General features: G+C 42.6%; 1 protein-coding gene across 1 annotated transcript in view; it reads right to left on the bottom strand.

The window, feature by feature from the left end:
* The window catches only part of LOC128902761 (chondroitin sulfate proteoglycan 4-like), a 41,365-nt gene extending 37,662 nt beyond the window's left edge, over window positions 1-3,703 (bottom strand). Inside the window, exon 1 of the mRNA XM_054186260.1 lies at window positions 3,478-3,703. Coding sequence (XP_054042235.1) covers window positions 3,478-3,565 — 88 coding nt within the window. The 5' untranslated portion in view covers window positions 3,566-3,703. The remainder of the gene's footprint in view (window positions 1-3,477) is intronic.
* Between the last annotated feature and the right edge of the window lie 15,929 nt (window positions 3,704-19,632).

Below are 19,632 nucleotides of genomic sequence, written 5' to 3'. Positions count from 1 at the left end.
AGTCCTAAATATACAAAAATATTTTGGAGAAACAGATACTGGGTTCTAGCACTCACACAGAATTATTTTTAAAGTGATTAGTTTATACTAAAGCTTCTGAAATAAACTTCTCCAAGTGTATGAAAAAGATGCTATGAAGATAAATAACTCTTTCAGGCAAAATATCTTAAAAGTCTAACATTTTGTTGGAACTTTGGAAAAGTCTGCATGTATTTTATAGCACATCGGTGATAAAAATCACTATTTTTTAAAATATAATAAAAATAGTAAAAGAAATTGCCATAGGTTTCATGGAGTTCTCAGGAGCTGCATATTCTAGAAATGATCAGTTCTGGTGATTCAAAGCTCACATAAACTAGAAGTTAGAGAAATAAAATTTGACAGCAATTACTTTCTTAAAGTAATTTCATATTTGCTTTTCTTTTTTCAGAACAGCAGTGAAGAATCAGACTGGTAGCTGATTTTTCTCAAGTTTCTTATTGAAGTCTGACCTCATGTTAGAAAACCTTACAGTTTGCGTGACTGCCCATTAAAACTAGATTGGGCTTTAAAGCAGTAACTAGAACTCCCACGAGCAGGATGAAATTAAGACTGCTTTTACACAGGTGTAACCTGATCCTGATGATAGTCCCGCCTTTTACAATTAATTTCAATGCCTCTCGCTGTTGCAGGGAGAGGAAAAAGTGAACCTCCTTTCAGTCTGATTCAGCAGCAATTACTAATAATCACCTAATGAAAAAAAAAACACCTTCAGAAAATATATCCTCATAAATAAAAATGCACTCATGGCTTCCTCATTTTCCCTTACAGCTAGATGGAACCATAGTTTGAATGTTCTTTTTTTTTTTTTTAAACTCAGTACTTGCTGCATTACAGATGTGATCAAATTCAACTGGTGAGACTGAAAAGCACTACCAGTACCACAGAGTAACTTAGGTAATATAGTTTGCTTACAAATCTTACACTCTCCAAAAATAGGGCTGATACTTCACAAAACAGGAGTTTGGTTAATGAAGTTTTGCTACAAGAACAAAAAGCAGAAATAATGCACTAGAATGCCCAAAAGAAAACAAAGAACCAAAACAGGACACTTAATGAAAAAATACTACTTCCATCTCTGTCCTCTTATTTAAACCGGCAGCAGCTGACATCAACAGCGTATAAGGGCCACGGGAAAAATGGAAGTGGAAAAGGGAGCTGCCAGATACACTGTGAATGCCCTTTAAGGCTAATGTAACCATTACTCAAAAGTGAATTTTCAGGGTTGATTCACATTTTCTCAGTGCAGGATTTGCAGTGAGACTTTGTGGGTAAATCAAACACTAGGACAGTCTTTAAGCTTCTTACACTCACCTAAAATATACACAGTGAGGAACATCCTTGTGTTGCATCTACAAATGCTTTACACATGAGACAAGATGATGTTTAAAAGTCACTACCAACCCCAAGCATTTATGATTCTATGATTTCCAGACAAAAGACAGTCCTGTAGTTAAAGCGCTGAATGTCAAATAAACAGAGCTGATGTTCATTTCCGGGTCTATCACAGAAACACAATGAAGAGTTGGGAAAACCACCTAACACCTCATTTTGGTTCACTGTCTATGAGAAGCTGTGACTGCTTTTTTTTTCCTTCCAGCCTTTGACTGGTTTTCCATTTCACTCTGAGATTTTTGGGAGCAGCAACCCTCTGTCTCTGAGTAGGGCTAAATCCACAGCAGCAGCTGGAGTAAGAGAAGAGAGCTGGAATTTAAAAGCTCACCTGGTAGTGCTGCCAGTCCACATGGCCGGTCAGAGCCCAGCCTGAAGGCAGCTCAGCCAGAGCATCCTGCACTGATGCACCCCGGTTAGCACAAGCAGCAGGCTGCGCTGCTGACGTCCCTACCTTGCAGTTCAGAAACAAACCCTCTGTCTCTAGCTTTGCCTTGCACTGCCTGCAACGCTGGGGACAGAGGACACTACTGCAACAGCGAGGCATAACATGGTTTGTCAGCTTCACGTTTTCAAAGCAGTCATGGTTGGCCTGACATTACTGTTAGCAAAATCAATGACAAAGCCCTTCTTCATGACATTTAAGACAACACTGCTATTACTAGAGGAATTTCAGCGGCTCTGACATCCTTGATAGTTCCAAGACATCCCTATGAGCAATAAAAAAAATCTCCCCTATCCTGCACGCAGGCTTTCTGTTCACAAAACCGGCGAGAACACCACTTGAGCTCCACACATTTAAATTCTCTCATGGAAAGAGAAGTGTATTTCATTTGTAATATCTGACATCAATCCTGTAAGAAAAACTACCAATTCAGCCTTCATTAATCTCTGAAGAACTGAAAACTATTTTTTAACGTTACAATTAAATATTAGTTCATTTCTAACTAGTCTCTTCATCTAGTGAAAACAGCCACCACAGCAACCACAGAAACCTGCAAGACACCTGACATTTCTAAATAGAGGGAGTTATGGCAATTGGTTCATGTCACATGGGATTGCAAAGAGTACAAAAAAGTGCATTTCTGCAACTGCCTGCTGGCCCATTATTTTAAAAAGGTTTTTAAATAATGAAGTTGATTACCAGTCTTTGATGGTCTAATTATAATTTACTTGAAGATCTATCACAAGAAGAAGAAAAAGAAATTTCCAGCTGAAGTTTTTGGCTGCACCAGTGGTTTTGGTGACTGCCCAAGACCTGCACCATAAGGTGCATCGCCACCAGTGAGAGCTGCAGGCCCTTGGCATGCCTGAAAAGCCAGACATTCGACAGCTGAATCTAGATGCCAAAAAAAAACCCAGATACCCACAACTGCCTGCTGATATTTAGTGTCCGGACTGCTAGTTCACACACATGCCAAAGCAGGGGAAGGGACCACAGAGAATATTCTTGCACGCGCCTTAGCGCTTTCCCCATGGCATATTATAGAGTTATGAAAGGGGGAGAGGGTGGTGTTCATCCACGTTGCCTGGGTTCTGTTTGTTTGTTTATTAGAAAGTCTGTGCCAATCCCCAGTGCCTCCTCCACAGGAGGGGATGCGGGCATCAATATGGGACACCCTAGCCCAGGGCTCGGCCTTCGCTCTGAGGGAAGGCGACACCGATGCCCTGACCCAAACCGCTGTCCCAGCCACCTGCGAGGCCGAGGGCGGCAGATCCCCAGCACCCCGAGCCCCCCGACACCCACCCACCTCCGCCGCCCCAGGCCGAGGGGCTGCTGCCGGGCCTCAACCCGACCGGGCCCACGCCACGCCGCCCTCCGCCGGCCCGGGGCGGCGGGGCTCCCTTCGGCGGGGCCGCCGGCCAAAAGCCCTCTGCAGCGAGGCCCACCGGAGCCCGGCAGCGGCAACGCCGGCCCGACCCGAGGCCGCCGGTCAGTCAGCGCCGGGCCGCCCCTTCCCCCGCCCGGCGCAGGTGCCTTCCGCCGGCCCGTCCCGCGGGCTGGCCGCGCCTCCCGCCATGGCGGCGCCCCGCGGGCAGCCCTACCTGCGACAGCCGGCCGGCCGGCGGCCAGCAGCAGCGCCAGCAGCAGCAGCAAAGCGACGGGCACGCTGGCCCCCCGCCCGCCCACCATGCCGGAGCCGTGGCCCGACCGGGCACCACCGGCGGCGGCGGGACCGGGACGGGGCGCGACCCTGGGGAGCGGCGGGAGCGTGTCACCGCCACGGCCCCGCGGGGGCTCCGGCACGGCCGTCCCCGCACGCCGCCGCAGGACGGCCTCCTCCTTCCCTCCTCAGAGCGCAGCTGCTCCCGCGTCCCGCCCCCCGCTCCAGAAACACCGGCCTGGGACGGGAGCGGGGCCGTCCGCGTCCCCTCAGCCCCCGCCGCGGGAGCGCCAGGCCTCCGGCACCGGCGTCGCCTCAGGCGTCAGTCACGGCGTGCGGCCAGGCCGGGCTGCTCGAGGTTTTGTTTCAAAATGTGTTAAAGAACACACTTGAAGCACTCGTGTCTAGGCCACTCGTCGGCCTTCGTTCAAATATGCAGGCGTATTTGAGGGTTACATACCTCCTCCCTGCCAGGAACGGCCCTGCAGCCATGCAGTTTTCTGGGATGTTATCAGCTGGCGATGTGCCTCAACAGGTCGGTTATTTTTTTTAACTACTCCCTTACACGCAGGACTGGAATCCGTGGCCTGAAATCTGACACTAAGCAAGCAGAGTAAGTAACCGAGATAATATTCCCAAACTCTGCAGAAAGAAGAAGAACGACATAAATCTCTTTTCTGGGTCAGCCGTCTGGTTCTTCTCTTCCTTTGAGGTTTGCAGTCATCATTTAGTCTACATTTTCTTTAGCAATTTTTGGCAGGCTTCGCTGTCTCTATGGTTTTAGAATAATGTAGATGGTGGGGGAGGGGGAGTGTCCATGCCCGGAGGGAAATCACGGGGGTTATCTTCACCCAAATACCACTTAGCAGCTTTATTAAAGATCTCCAAGGCAGAGAGGCCTAATAAACTTGATTTTCTTCAGACTGGCACTCGAATAAGATTTGTGAAAACCTGGAGAAGGAATTTTAAAAAGGCGCCAGTCTAAGATGTGAACAAGAAGCGCAAAGAAAGGACTTAACATGGAATAATGATCAATAATATGACTGAGGCTGGAAAAGCAGACTGTCAGGCACATGGCAGTGAAACTGTGCTGTGGTGGGGAAGCCTGGGGTAAAAAATTACCTTTGCACCATTCATGTGTTGCACAGGTCTGACTTCACATATCCTCCCCTAGGAGCATTGGCTTCCCTAAACCTGTGCAGAGTGAGAGTCCTTGCATATACCTCAAAAGGCACAGCATCACTTGCACTGTAGGCCTTGGGAAGGAATATTCAAAACCACATTAGGAAAAAAATAGTGCAGCTAGATGCTTGGATGAGAGGCAGAGGTAGGTAAATGGGAGTATCCCATCCACACGAGGTGTTTTGGTGCTAAATATGGAGATAGTGAGACAGGGAGTGCAAGAACCCCAGTATCACGTACAGGGTTGGTGAGGCCAGATGCAGGATGCTGTGCAAGCAGTGGCACTTCCATGCTGGGCCGGATTGCAAGCTGGAGGTCTGAGTTCAGAGGAGGGGAAAACGAATCGATGATGTGGTTGGAGGTATTACACTGGATACAGAGTTGCCAAACTTTTGCGATCTTGTGAAAAACAGAGATTTTTTTTTTTTAAATATCATGTAATTCATGGTATAGAATGAAAATTGGGAATATGATGCATTTCTTTTAGGGTATGTGAAATTTAAAATCTATTCCATGTTGCAGCTACACCGATACAGTCACAAAAATGTAGTCAATTAATATGTTATGTGTAACTCTAGTGAGTAACTCAGCAGTCACTGAAATAATATTTTCCTTAAACAGAGTAATCATTTTTATAGTATGTTCATTTTAAAATTACCTCTCGTCCAAAGAAAGGCAATCCACTCTGACACAGGAGATGGGACTGACAGAGCTGAGATTGTTCAGCCTGGAGAAGAGAAGGCTCAGGGTGATCTCATCAGTGTTTCTGAACAGGTGATGGAAGCATGTGAAGAAGAGGGAGTAGGACTTCTTAGAGATATCCAGTGAAAGGACAAGAGCTACTGGGCACAAACTGAAATATGGGAAATTTCATTTAAACACAAAAATCTTCCTCACATTGCAGGTAGTCAAGCGCTGGAACAGGTTGCCCGGATAGGCTGTGGGGTCTCTGTCCTTGTTGATATTGAAAACTTGACAGGACAGAGCCCTGAGCAACCTACTATAGGTGACCCTACTTTGAGCAGAAGGGTGGGACTGGACAGTGTCCAGAGCTGCCTTCCCACCTCAACCATTCTGTGGTGCTGTGGCTCAGACTGAAATCTCCATGGTCATTTAAAACAAACATTAAGAGACTTCTGAGAAGATAAAGGGCACATCTTGAGAAGGGCCTAAATGGTCTATAGCTTTAAGCCACATTTTCTTACGTCATTCAGGAGTTTCCAACCCTGAGTCCTACTTGCTTTCAGCAGGACTTAGGTTTCTTAAGAAATATAAATATGAATTTTTCTTTGTTTCTGCAGTTCCCAGGGGAAGGGAGTTGCAGGTTTTTTATCATCTTTGGCTTTTATTACTCAAATATTTCGTATGTCTTGAAAGCATGACAGGACTTGTTTCCTAAACAAAAATGTCATGCAGTCAGACAGGCAGAAATCCAGTATGTAAAATGTTCTGGTTTGTGTTCTTTCTTCCTCCCCTGTTCCTGTATGCCAGCTGCATAGACAGTAGTCAGCCTCAGTGTTGAGCACTTCTGTGAAAATGTGAAAAATCCTTCAGCTAGTTGACAGATTCTTTCTTATTAACGACGGAGATCTGCTTATTTGTAACTGACAGCCTATCAGTCTGTTAGTCAAAGCAGAATGCATGGTGTTACAGACCGCTATAACACACTGCATGTCGGTTTCCTTTTGTTGGATTTGGTTGGAGAAAGGTTCCACTGAGAAGAAAGGAAATTCACCAGAAACCACTTTAGAGATCAGTTTCTATTCAATTTTCAACCAGCAATACTCTTTGCAAATTGCTGCTGCAGCCAAGACTTCCTTAGAGTTTCCATAGGCTTTCAACCAATTTTTAAAAAACAAAACTCTCCACGTTTTGAAACAACTTGTATCAGATTTCTTTGGTTTTGGATAAATTATGCTGAAATTACTATTGTGGATAAGTGACAAACACTCAGAAGATATGCCTGGATAATTCTGATGGGAAAGATTGAATGCTGTCTGCAAGCAGTCAGGAGAGTCCCTGTGCTAATAATATGAAGATCTCCAGCTAAATAGAAGAAATTAATAGTCTTTAGATAAAGCAGTATTGACCCAACATTTATTGCATTAAAACAACATTTTAATTTGACATCTTAATTTTAATTTAACACTGTATCAGATGGAAAATATTCAACTTGAATTTCCTGAGTAGAGTGCAGCGTAGTGGACTAAAGCTTCTTAACATCGCAGATAGAAATAGGAAGGTACAGAGGTGTGCTCTGTAGTCTTCATCAAAAGCAAACACAAACCTGCAGTGGTCCATACAGATCCCCAAAGAGCCTGCCTGTAATGACACTAGAGGGAGTCCTGAGGCTGCAAGAAAATCTTTTGCCTGTAACAATTTCTTAAGTAAACACTGCCTTATAAATGAAAATGTTGTTGAAATAGAGCTTCTGGGCAAAATGAAGGAGCCATTCAATTCAGGTGGGATCAAACAGTATTCAAGTTCTAAATTCCAAGTTTTGCAACGATTCATTAAGCAAGCCAAGTGAATTTAAAAAAGGGCATGGTAATAAAGACTTTATTTTTTCAGTAAAGATGATATTTAAGGTCAGCATTCAAAATGGAGTAAAAGAATCTCTTACATTATTGTTCTAGTAATTTAAATTACAAGTGCCCTGTTCTACAAAATCTGTGCCCTTCTTGTGATCCCTCATTGAAGATTTAAAAGAGACCATGTGGTCCTGAGTTTTCAAGTTAAAAAACTGAATTTTTACTGAAGTCAATGGCAGCTGTCAATGCTCAGCATCTTGAAGATCAGGCTACACAGTTGCAATAAAAATAGGTTTCACAAAAGTGCAGTTGCATCCCACAAGTCACTGTGGGATGCTAGTCCATGCATGTTCCTAAACCACTTTAACAATTTTGAAAAATGTAGGTATCTGAAAGAGAAATTCACGTGCACCTAGGGCTGACAGTGCTCAGTAGCTCAGTGTGATAGCTTATCCTGTGCCACTGGGGTTGGGAATACATCTTGTGCTGTGGGGGACCATAACAGGTTCTCTTGCTTTAGGAGAGAGCCTAAAGCAAGACAAGGCTCTCTGCTCTGAATGAGGGAGTATGGCATTGGCATTCACTGGGGATCCAAATGCTTCCTTTCTTCCCCTTGGTGGCCCATGCCTCTAACCAAAACCTCTTAGCCTGCTTTGGGTATTCACGACACAAACCCTGTCCCTTCCAAGATGTCACCAAACGAGTGCTCAGCTCTTGCTCCTCTCCTGCTGTTGGGTGAGCTCTATCAGAGAGCTCTAAGATTGCATTCAGGAACAGGTCATCCAGGAAACTAAAATCTTCCTCTTTTTCATCCAGAGCGGCACAGCCTGAGGGACTCATCACAGGAAGCTGCAGCAGCTCCTAGGAGGAAGAGGTTTGACTGATGGAGGACCCAGAGGAGAAATGGTGGGATGACACTGGTAGCTAGTGGTGCCCTTTACCTGCATGGCAGTAGTGTGCCTTTGAGAAGCTGCTAAGTGATAGTCCTTACTGGGCTGCTTACATGGCCAGCCCAATGGAGATCCCCAGTGCAGTAATGTTACTGGGGCAAGAGGAAAACCACAGCCATGTAGGCAGGCCGTGTTTTCTCCCTGGAGCTATCCATGAAGTGAAGGCTTAGGCATGGTCCTCCTCCCCTTTTTTTCCCTGTGGGTGCTAAGGCCCATTACATCAGTTTGGAGCTGTGGACATACCTACAGGCTGTGAGGAGAAGGACCTGCTGTCCTCACCTGCTGTCCTCATGTTCATGCCCGAATTATCATGACTGATCAATTACACTAATAAAGGCTGCTCTTTCTGCTAAAGTTTTAGAAAAGACATACCATGAAGAAGCCTGAATATGCATTATGATACTGCCACAGTGTACACTCTGCCTTTTTCTGTATAGAATACATGTTAGCAAACACAGGATGCTCTCCATGTGGTCTCTCCTAGTCACAGTTCAATGTCTCGTCATTTCTTAGCAACTCAGTTCCTTAATTTACAGAATATAATAATGGTATTACATTGAATGATTGTTCAAACTATGATTATTAAAACAAATGTGGGAAGTGCACTCAACAATGCAGTAGCCTTAGCTTATATTATTTTTGCTTGTTTGTTCAGTTTCAGTATGTAGAGATGTGTTTCTTTATCCCAGGTATATATTGCACGTATATACATACGTGCAAGAGTTTGAACTGGCCTTAGAAGAAATATTCATTTGCCCCAAGTTCAGTGTTAAGTGTTGCACTTTAGTGTCCTCTCTTCTGCAAATCTGTATGCAAGTCTCAGGTCATTTCTTTCAAGGAAACCTATTTAAAGCTTCCAACTCCAGAAGCTTCCTCAGAGATAATCTGTCAGAACGAGGAGTCTTGAACCAGATCTTCACCCCTATCTGCCAAAACAAAACAACTGTCAGTCAGCCAAAAGTCCAGCAAAGAAAAAGCAGAAACACAACTACAGCAAAACTATGTAAGTTATCTTAGCACAGGGAGGAGACTAGAATTCAGCTTTTGTACAGGTCAAAGGAGGCAGAAAAACTTGAAGGGATGGTGCTAAAGAAAATGCTTTCACGCCCCTGGCTTCAGCACACTGAAAGAGAAAAGCAGCTCCCTGGAGAGGTCTTCACTTCCAGGGCAGTGGCATGTGATCTCCCTGAAGACATTTACAGAATTTAAGTTCTTAGGTTTTAGTGAAAAACATTGTCTCATTCTGTGACATGGCTGATTTAGAGACTGTCTGGGGATCAGACACTGCAGCAGCACATATACAAGCAGTGTATGTCAGAATACTGAATAAAAGTAGTGAAACAGAAAAAAAATCATACAGTTTTAAGTTTTGTTTTTCTGATACACTTTGCTCCATTTATTTATGCAGCTTTACTAATCCTATTTGGCTTTAGCAGGCTTTTTATGCCACTCCTGCTCATCGGTAACTTCATGATTGTTGTTTGTAACTCAGTCCCCTTCGGTTAGACCCTTGCTCTCTAGGAAAATCATTTATATTCACCCACACCAATCTGTTTTTCTCATTCGCTTGTGCAAATGGTTCAGATTCTTCCAATAATGGTCATACATCTTTCTTTCAACAAGTGAATCCTGGATTGGTGAGAACTTTCGTCAGTGTCATTGTTGTTATTCTGGTTGAGCATCAGTTGCTTTTTCATGTCCTGCCTTTAACATCAGTAGAAGTGAGTGATGTCTTTACAGCCCTCCTGCTCTCATACTCACATGGCTCTCATTCCTACTGCCTATATTAAAAGGTGCATTTGCAAATGCGTTTTGTACGGCTTTGCTGTTGAGATTAATTATCAAACTGCAGCTGTAGTAAGTTCACACCATTGCTATGCAGAAAGCTGCCTCTTCCTGTAAACCAATACTCTCTGTTGATAGTTGCTTTTACATCTGGATTGATTCCTGTCTTGCTTCTATCTTACACAGGTGCTGCTGCGCTTGCTAAATTACCTCTGGCTCATGTTAGCTATTTCCATGATTTTGACTCTTATTAAAGCACTTGCATTAGAAGTAATGGGAGCCTCTCTGTTTTCTGTTGGCTGTGGGTACAGAATAATGTTGGCTGCAGGTGCATAATAATGTAGGATGGAAGGGACCACCTGAATAATTAAATTCCCCCTCCCAGCTACTGCAGACATTACCTCATATAATAATTACTGCTACTCATTTACTGAACTGTCTTAAAAACACTCAGATGTCTTCGTCTCATCCCTGTCCTATGCCTGATTCACCCTTTGCAAAACTGCCCCTGAACATGATTATTCTAACGGTTTGGAAGCTGTGTTGTTTTTCTCATATCTAACCAAGTTGCCTCATCACAGCTTTTTCTTGAGGACTCTGTGCCAGTTCTCTGTTGCTTCATCATTACCATTTATTTGCCCTGGGGTAACAGAAGTGCCACACTTCTCACAGAGCAGGCTATGTAGAAACAAGCACAGCCCAACGGGATAGGAATATTGAGGAAAGTGTGAAATGGTAGACTGAGATGAGGTGTGGGAGCTGCAAAAGGGACATCATGTAGAACTGCCTCTAGGTTTTCAATACTTTGGTGATATGTTTCTGTAATGGTTAATAGGGTTAATATTTTATGTATCATGTAAGTTTTGCCACAGAGTTTGGAAGAATGGGATTTGAAGGCTGGGCTGTTGGCTTGGTGCTCAGGGGCTTGGGAGCATTGCATCAGGTGAGAGGATCAGGGAAAGCACAGGAGGGATTTTGAGTTGAAGGGAACATCAAAAAGACCATCAAATCTAGCATCCTTGATGAAGCAGATGCCACAAACTCAGTGATGTATGGCCTTGAATGGAAAGGCAAGTAATAGTACTAACCTAACGGCCTACTAACATCAGCAAAACCATCTGCATTGAGCTTGACAGGGCTGGGATCGAATAAAAAAAATTTAATACACTTAGAAACCTGGAGACATGGCAGGTCTCAAGTGACTTGGTCACTGGTAAAAGCTGATTCCTAATGCCTACAGTTTTTGTAGGCAGGGGGGACAAGTCCTTACACGGCTTCAGTTTTTGTCCCTCTGTGGCTAACTTGTCATCCAGCCAGGTTTCACAGTGTTTCCCAGCCCGGACAGTTCCTTATACAAAGAAGAGTAAGATTGTTTTTATTTTTAATCCATCAATTTTCTTAAGAAGGAGGGTGTTGGTTTGAAAAGCTACCTCTTAACACTTCAGGCATGTTGGACTCATCCTGTCTGGCAGGTCACGCAGTGCCCTGATAAACCCGGCGTGAACAGTTCGTTCTGGTGTGTGGTATTTCAACCCTGAGATTACATGTTGGAAGCAGCCTGGTTATTGTATCCCACTCCACTCTCCAGACCAGCTGAACTGGAGCCAGTTCGCTCTGTGCTGTTACTAACAAGGAATGTTTCAGTGGTTTGGGTGGCCCCGACACAGCTGGGAGAAAGATGCGCTGTGAAACCAACATGAGCTACTTACTTCCCCATCTGTAAATGGTGTCAGTGATACCTACTCCATTTTATGGAGTGTCTACTAGTCCAGGTAGTATGCCTGTAGACTACTATATGAGGGGTACCTTGTGTGTAAGCAGTCCATAAACCCAACCATTGCCCACCCACTGGCAGAGCACATAGTGTCTCCCACTGCACATCTACCCAGCCACCTGTTCAGACAGGGGCTCCAACATCAGGAACGATGTTGCCCTATGGTTTTTTCCAACTGTCTGATCACATGCTATTCTCATGGATCTTTTTTTAGACTGATTACTGATGAAAGCTTGTTTCCTTGCTGTTATTTAGCTAGGAGAACTGGGTGCAAAAGACACAGGTGGCAGCAAGATAATCTGAGACATTAAGCTTCTCCCTTGAAAGCTCGTGTTCATGAAGGACTGCTTGTAAGACACAAAATATGAGTTCAGGCCCTGACCAGGCACAGGTGATGGTAGAGCTCATCTGCAATGTCTTTCAGTGCAAAATCTCTGTCAAATATTGAGTGCTAGTTTCTCTTTCCAGCTTTTACCGGTCATCTCAGATCTACGTAGTGCTGTTGTTCTTCAGCTGGTGCTTTAGGATTGTGCTGGGATGGGACTCGCTTTTCTCTTCGGCAGTTTAAGAATGGCATCTGAACAGACTTTCCCCGTGCTTTCCCACTGTCGCCAACCTGGCAGTGGCACTATCAGCACTAGTAAAGCTTGCGCCCTGGTTTGAGACTGGGTGTCTAAACTTGCAGTGACAGTGACACTCTAAGCACTAGGTGTGGTCCTCCCAGACAGGGCAGTCTAGTGATATGGAGGTTGAAAGCAGCAGCTGGGTCGGGAGACCCACCTTCACTGAACAGTTGCACCATACAAGTGGACCTTGAGTTAGCACTGAGAGCAGCAACAGGGACAGGTATGAGGAGTGCCAGTATTACTTCCAAACCTATATTCAAGCTGCCCCAGGCTGCTTTAAAGGTATGTCCACTCCTCAGGGCAGTTTCAAAGTAGAAATTCTTCACAGCAGCATTACTGGAGTCAAAAGCAGGCAGAGATGAGTTGCTTCAAAACAGAGGGAGCCTGGATGCTAATGGTTGGTCCAACTTCTGTCAGGAATCAGGAAGACCTCGAAAGGATTGTGGGGGATAGATAAAGAATAGACAGAAAAAAATGTATGAAGGAAAAAAGAGCAGCAGGGAAAGAGTTTGTTCCTTGCTTGTACCTGCCTTGCTGTCTGCCCTGCAGGTGGTAGGTAGTTATCTGTGTATGTGTGGCCGGGATACAGATACTGGAAAGAAGAGTTAAGTATCCTAATGAATTAGGAAAGAGGTTTCACCAATCATTTATTTTTGCCATCTTTCAGCATTTTCCCTAAAGCCAGGGTAATCCAGAGAGTTTACAATTATGTCATACGCAGACCCCTGGGCTTCCAGTTGCAGCCTTGTTCCCCTTTAAAAGAGGGGAGATTCTCTCCCCTCTTCTTTGTGCTCACAATGAATTGTGATTTTCCAAGGCTCTAGATTTGTATTCTTTGCACAGAAGAACAATACTTTCTATTGTTAAGTAATCTGGCCATGCTTCTTCTGCAAACACTTTAGCTTTTAAGCACAGCATGTCTGGTTTATTTTGGCTTCCCTACTCTTTTTACCCAGAATATGAGGAAAATAGACATGCATCTCCATTGCACTCTGCTCAGTTCTGTATTCACAGCACACTGATCTGTCAGATTTTCTGGAGACACTCTTGCTTCTCCTGGCAGGGTTGATCTTGTGTGGCCAGTGAGAACCCTTTGAGGTAGACATTAAACAAAACCCCCTAAAAGTAGAAAAATCTTTGCTGTCCCAATATCGTCCCAATTTTCTCATTAACAGGGGCAGAGGTCAGCTGAATCTAATATGATTCTTGAGACAAGATCTCAGGCCTAACTACTTGCATGGGTGTGTCCTGAGGAACAGTCTGCCCACAGAGCTCCCAACTCCCCTCCTCACTCCTACTGATGTGGCACCACCAAATCCAGATGAACTCCAGTGTTTGAAAACTGCTGACAATGGGAGCCCGCTGGTGTGCATTCTACGGGTTTCTGTAATTTTTTCCAACCCACTCCGGACTCTGCTTCAGGGCTGTAAAATTGATGCTCATAAAATACAATTCTTGATAGATCAAGTGAGATTTTTTGTAGTTCTTAAAGAGTGTAGAGTTTTGAAAGAAAGCAACCACTTACCTTCCTTTGTGCAAATGTGGTTTTTCATATGGAAAAAAAGAATTAGCAATTTGATAGCTGACATTTGAATAGTGGTGTGTTGCAGATAGTCATTTTTCCCTTAAATACAGTGTGGAGGCTTTTTTTTTTTAAATGAGCCAAAGCTTTCAGCCATGTGATCCAATGAAAATAATTAGAAGTAGGAAAGGGACTCCCTATGGATTTCAGTGATCCAAGTCTCTCTGACTTCACAAGTACCTGCTGCTTTGACTATCAGAATCCATCTATTGTAAAAATGTCCTTAACATTTGGCTTTCCTCACAGAAGTAGTTTTAATCCTCCACCTGACAGTCAAAAAGGGATTTTGCCGGTATGGGCAGCCTCAGAGCTGTATTTTGCAGTGGCTCAGAATTCTCTGAATGCAGTATGACTTCAGAAATACACCCATTGAGACCATTAGTTTCTCTGGTGTATAATCTTCATGATAGGATATTCCCTCATCTGTGTAGCAGTCCTCAAGAGGGAAGTAATAACAAAGGGAGAAATTTACTCTTTCTGTTATTGTCCTCCTCTGACGTTACCGCTGTGCAGGGCGTGCATGGCTGAGCTCTCCATCCTCCAGCAGAAAGAAGGATTTCCTTTGTGCTTCCAGTCCTTTTCCCTGAAAGTGTTGAGCATCCAGCATCTCCTTCCAGTTCTAAGACAAACAGCTGCATGGCCAGTTGTTTTCAAAACCCAAGCAGCCTGTTCACCTGCCGAGAAAATGGAATTAAGAGTTGTACACATTTTAACCAATGGGCTTAGCATCTTTTCTTTGTCTTGAAACTTAATACTTCCCAGTTGCTGCTGTTTTGGATGATCAGACTAAGCAATTATGTTATTTTGACTGTTTAACACCTCCCTCATTATGTTAATTTTCAGTGGAAAGACCTGCAGTAAAAAGTCAAAGTTTGCCGAAGGAACCACGAAGTCACCAGTTATTTCTATTTGTGAAATCAGAGAGTAACTGTGGGATCTGGCCATATGCTGGCTGGTGAGGACAGGCACGTGCCAGCACTAATGTGACAGACACCACAGCAATATCAGGCAAAGAAAGCTTTTGAAGTGTGGAAGGAGATGCTTTGGAGACCATTGACTCTTATGAATAAATGTCCATTAATTAATCACTGGAATATGAACACTACTGTGATTTTCTTTTCCATGGAGAGCTTGTGAAAGCTTGTATCAGATGAACTGGACCTCAAGTCCAGCTGAGGTAGAAATTGTCTCAGTTCTGCTTCAGTGAGTGCAGCGATGCTGATGTACACCATCTGAGCATCTGAGTTGGTGTTGTTGCATGTAACCATGGTGAGCAAGGTATATTCCGATGAGCTAAGAGAATAACAGCATGCTGGGGTTTAATTCTTATTTTTTTCTAGTAGTTCTATATCATATCATAGACCCTTCCCATAGAAAAAAGAGAGCTCTTCACTTTCTTGTTGTCTCATTAATGTTATAGGCAACAGCAAGAGTAATATGAGAAAGAGATAGAGAAATATGGATACAATTTTTTATGAGTAACTTTTACAAACTTGCACTTGTTGAGCTGGGGACACAGCAAGTTGGTATGTTCCTTTGCCTGCAAATATTTTGGTAAATTCCAGGAAATATTACCTACTGTTCTTGTCAAAAGATCAAAATCTTAAGAGTATTACACACCATTCATTTTCCAGTGTGAATGTGATTCATTCCTAATTTTTCTGATGACTCATTCCCTTTTCTCATCTTGGCTTCTCCAGATGTAAATTGCAAAATATATGCAGTCCTTGTCTAATTCTCGGGGTTGTTTTGGTACCTGGGTGAAGTTCACTGGGTGTTTTAAGTAATTCTTACGAGGCATGCGAGGCAGTCACATTGTTCTTGCAACAATGGAGAGTAATGCTTAGATTAAAACTATCTGTTATCTTTCTTTGTTAACAATTTTCTGAAGACACTGAGAACAGTCAAAGAAGCAGTTAGCTCTAAGGTATTTGTTTCTTAGTCATACGCTTGTAGAATGGTGTGCATGCTTTGATTTTTCAGTTAGGACGCTAAACCAAAAGAAACTGGGGGGGAAATATTTTGGGTCTACCTTGGAAAAAAATGTGGTAAAAAATATGGTGAAATTAAATATTTTATTAGATCCATAAACCAAACCTGTATTTCATTTTCATCAGCGTTGGGAAGCAAGCACAGTGCTTGCATATAGGCATGTGGATGTTGAAGCATTTCTCCTAAATGGCAAGCAGATGTGTTTGCCCACTTTATCACAACAGCACTGATTTCTTCTTTCTCAGGGGCAGCAGGGAGAAGAGGCATCTTTAAAACTTTTCTAATTGCATTTAGCTGAGCTTAATTTTAAGCATGACTTTTATCTTTGGTTTTTAATCATAACAAATCATCAATTTAAAGAATACTTTTAAGAACTCATAAGCCAAAAATAACAACTCTTATTGCTGACACCACCTCCCCTTCCCATCCAGCTCTGGCAAGTAGTTCCCCTTCCTCTCTTTCTCCTCTTATCCAGCCATGTCCTCCAACAGGACCAGAGGTTGGAGTCTGAAAGCATACAGGAAGGCAGCTGGGGAAAGAGGAGATAAAAGGATCTGAGGTATGGAGAGGACAGAGATGTTTTCTCTTGTTCTTTATATACTTTCTAAGCATCCTGCCTGCCTTAGAGGGAACAGGCACCTTATCTGCCAAACAAACAGCTTTAATGTCATTTAAATTGATACCCTTTTCCTAATCCAGTATTTGGAAAACTGAAATGCCATTTGACAATCCTGAAGTGTCATTTCAAAAGGACATTTGAAATGGTTTATTTGGAAACTTTTAAAAATTACATGTCTTGAATTTTCTAAAAATAAATAAATTCTCTCCTTTTTTTTCCTCTGAAACTGTTTACAGAATCAACCTAAACTGTACCGATGGCTCCATCCAGCTCTGGCAGTGCTTTTTCTTACAAACTGAATGTCTGGAATCTGCTCTAGTGCTTTGTCAGATCCCTAATGTCATCTGCAACCTGCCAGCCACTGACTTACATCTTGATAAACGGTGTTTTTCATTCCATGTGAACTGGGTTTTGTTCTTGTTTATACCCAGCGGTATAGAACAGCTCCTATTGTCCATTGTTCCCCTATGTACTTTCAGAAAACCTGTTTGTTTCTGGCAGCATTCTCTTCAAGGAATGTGATGCAGAGCACAGATAAAAGCACAAGCATCTGTTAAGATGATTGGCATTATCCTGACAACCGTGTAGAAATTGTCTGCTTGGGATGGCAGGCATGCACAGCCAAAGCAAATTAACAGTAGCTTCAATTTGCAGTGGGTATGATAAAGCATATGCTTTAATTCAAGGAGACTGCGCAAAGCTTGGTGCTTGTTGCCTATGCTTCCTATGCATGGCAGTTGTGCACATGCTGATTCATTCAGCAGGAGCTGACACTTACGTAGGTGCTAAGCTCCAAAATACTTTTGAGGATAATAGTATGGATAAAGGCAAAAAAAAAAAAAATAGAGTTCTTCAAATATTAGTTCATTCTTGGGAGTTTCAGGGAATCTTTGCAATACTAGAAGCAATCCAGTCTTAAAGTGTTGATGCTTTATTTCAGTCCTGAGTGATGGAGGAAAGTCTCCCAAGTCATCGGTGCTATTTCAGGCAACACTAAGAAAATTCTTGATGTTTTTTCATTCAAGCTTTGACCTGACCTCACCCCATTTAACTTTAAAATCTGACAGGCATGGTCTGGAATTATTTTTCTGTAGCTAAGGGTTGAACACATATTTACATGCTTTAGGCTTTCTGCTATCAATGTTAGTCCTCCGTTCAAAGATACATTGTTCTGTTTGGCTTTTCCATAGCTGATTTTGCCTTGGCATCCCTAACAAATATTTCTATGGGGAAAAATTGCTGCAAACTGACATACTATGGGTTTTTTGTATTTCTCATTAAAATATATTTTTAATAAGGAACTAAGAAGCTTCACTGGTGTCTGTTGAAATTCACCCCTGTGTTTCTGCAATATTTTTTATCATTATTCCCGATTTGTTGGCTAGATTCAACAACATAATTTTCCTGAAAGAGACCAGCTGTTACTATTCCTTCCATTCTCTCCTCCACCAATGCTTTATTTTCAGTTTTGTAATGCAAAATGCAAGAAATCCTTTTAGATGCTTTCAACTAAATGTCAAATTCACTAAACATCAGCAAGCAAAAATAGCTGTTGAGAGTCTTCTGCAAGACCCCAGTCCCCAGCACTTTCATAAAATGATCAAAGGGAGATGACTGGCATGCAAACCAGGGAAGGACTCTCTCCCATCACTGACGTTTCTCTGTGGGCTGCACAGAGATATCAGGTTGATACTTTGATAGATTGCAATCTGTTTTCAGCAGCTGACCCAGACATAACATCATCATTTCCTGATTATATTGATATGTGTTTCTATTATTTGCTTATTTTGCGCCTTGAGAAACAATTCCTTTTTGTTGTTAAACTGTAAACAGCATTGCAAGGCCTCATATTAAATCATAATTATTTACCATGCTGTTCACGCACCTTTGTCCCTGGGGAATGTGGTGACGTGAATTTACAGGAAGATCGGGGTATTTCTCACCAACAGTTTCCTGTTATTGATATGCTTTTGTTTAGTTGTGATCTTTTTTTTACCCTTTCACGTTCTCAGGGGAAAAATAAACAGGCACATGACATTAATCACAGTCCTCGGGTATCGTATTGGAGGCCTGACAAATACTTTCAATGTGGAATTGTGAACTAGGTTTGGATCTTTCAAAAACACCAATGACAGGTTATTGTTTATTAGTACTTAATCTCCTGTTCTGTTAAATAATTCCAATAATTCTTAAAAATTCTTTTGTGATCGTGTTCCTTTTTAGAAGCCAGAAGGGTTCAAAAGTTTATGAAGACAACCTTGAACAGTTTGCATCTGTGTGTGTAGATTTGCATAATTGCGCTAAGTTTCCATTTGAGACAAAACATGGATCACACAGAGGTACAGAGGTAATTCAAAAATTCAGAGTTCTTTCAGCAAATACTAGCAAACATGGCCAGAAATGTTTTCTTTGAGATGGTTTGCCAACTTCTTTTCTTTATAAGCAAATGAAGCTGTATTCTTTCTGCAAAAAGATAGTGTATAAATTATATTCACTAGTGTGTCAAGAACCACCAGCATAACTACCAGGGTAGTTATCCAACACATCTAACACCTAGATCTTAACTCTCTTTCACTGGTTTTGGCTATCCTATTTTTATTTCTGTCTCGCTGGGCACATGGTACCCTCCTAGACAGTGACCTTTGCATAATATCTTGATTTTGCAATAAGGAGCTACAGAAGAGCAACCAAGAAATTTAATGTCAAACAAGATTTTGGGAGGTTTAAATTTTTTTTCTTCCATGTCATTGTAGAAATATTGTGGTAAAAGGCAAAATGGCAGCGTGTCACAGAGAACCCACATCAGGAAGACCACTGAGGGACAGATCTGTTGGCTAAAACAAACCGATAAAGTAAGCTCACAAGTAATGTAGTAACTATTCAAGTTCACTACCAGATCCTCAGGGTTTAATATTTTTGTTTCATGAATTGTTAAGTAGCATCTTTCTGAGAAACTGTCATGTAAGATTTAGAGCAAAATCTCAGAGTCAAAACTACGTGTCCACATCCTATTAGTGACTGCACTAATAATGATTGTATTTGGTATGTAGTGTTC

Source organism: Rissa tridactyla, chromosome Z, assembly GCF_028500815.1.
Source record: "Rissa tridactyla isolate bRisTri1 chromosome Z, bRisTri1.patW.cur.20221130, whole genome shotgun sequence".
Lineage (NCBI taxonomy): Eukaryota > Metazoa > Chordata > Aves > Charadriiformes > Laridae > Rissa > Rissa tridactyla.
Note: the sequence above shows the minus strand (reverse complement) of the source record. Positions and strands in the feature narration are given on the sequence as shown.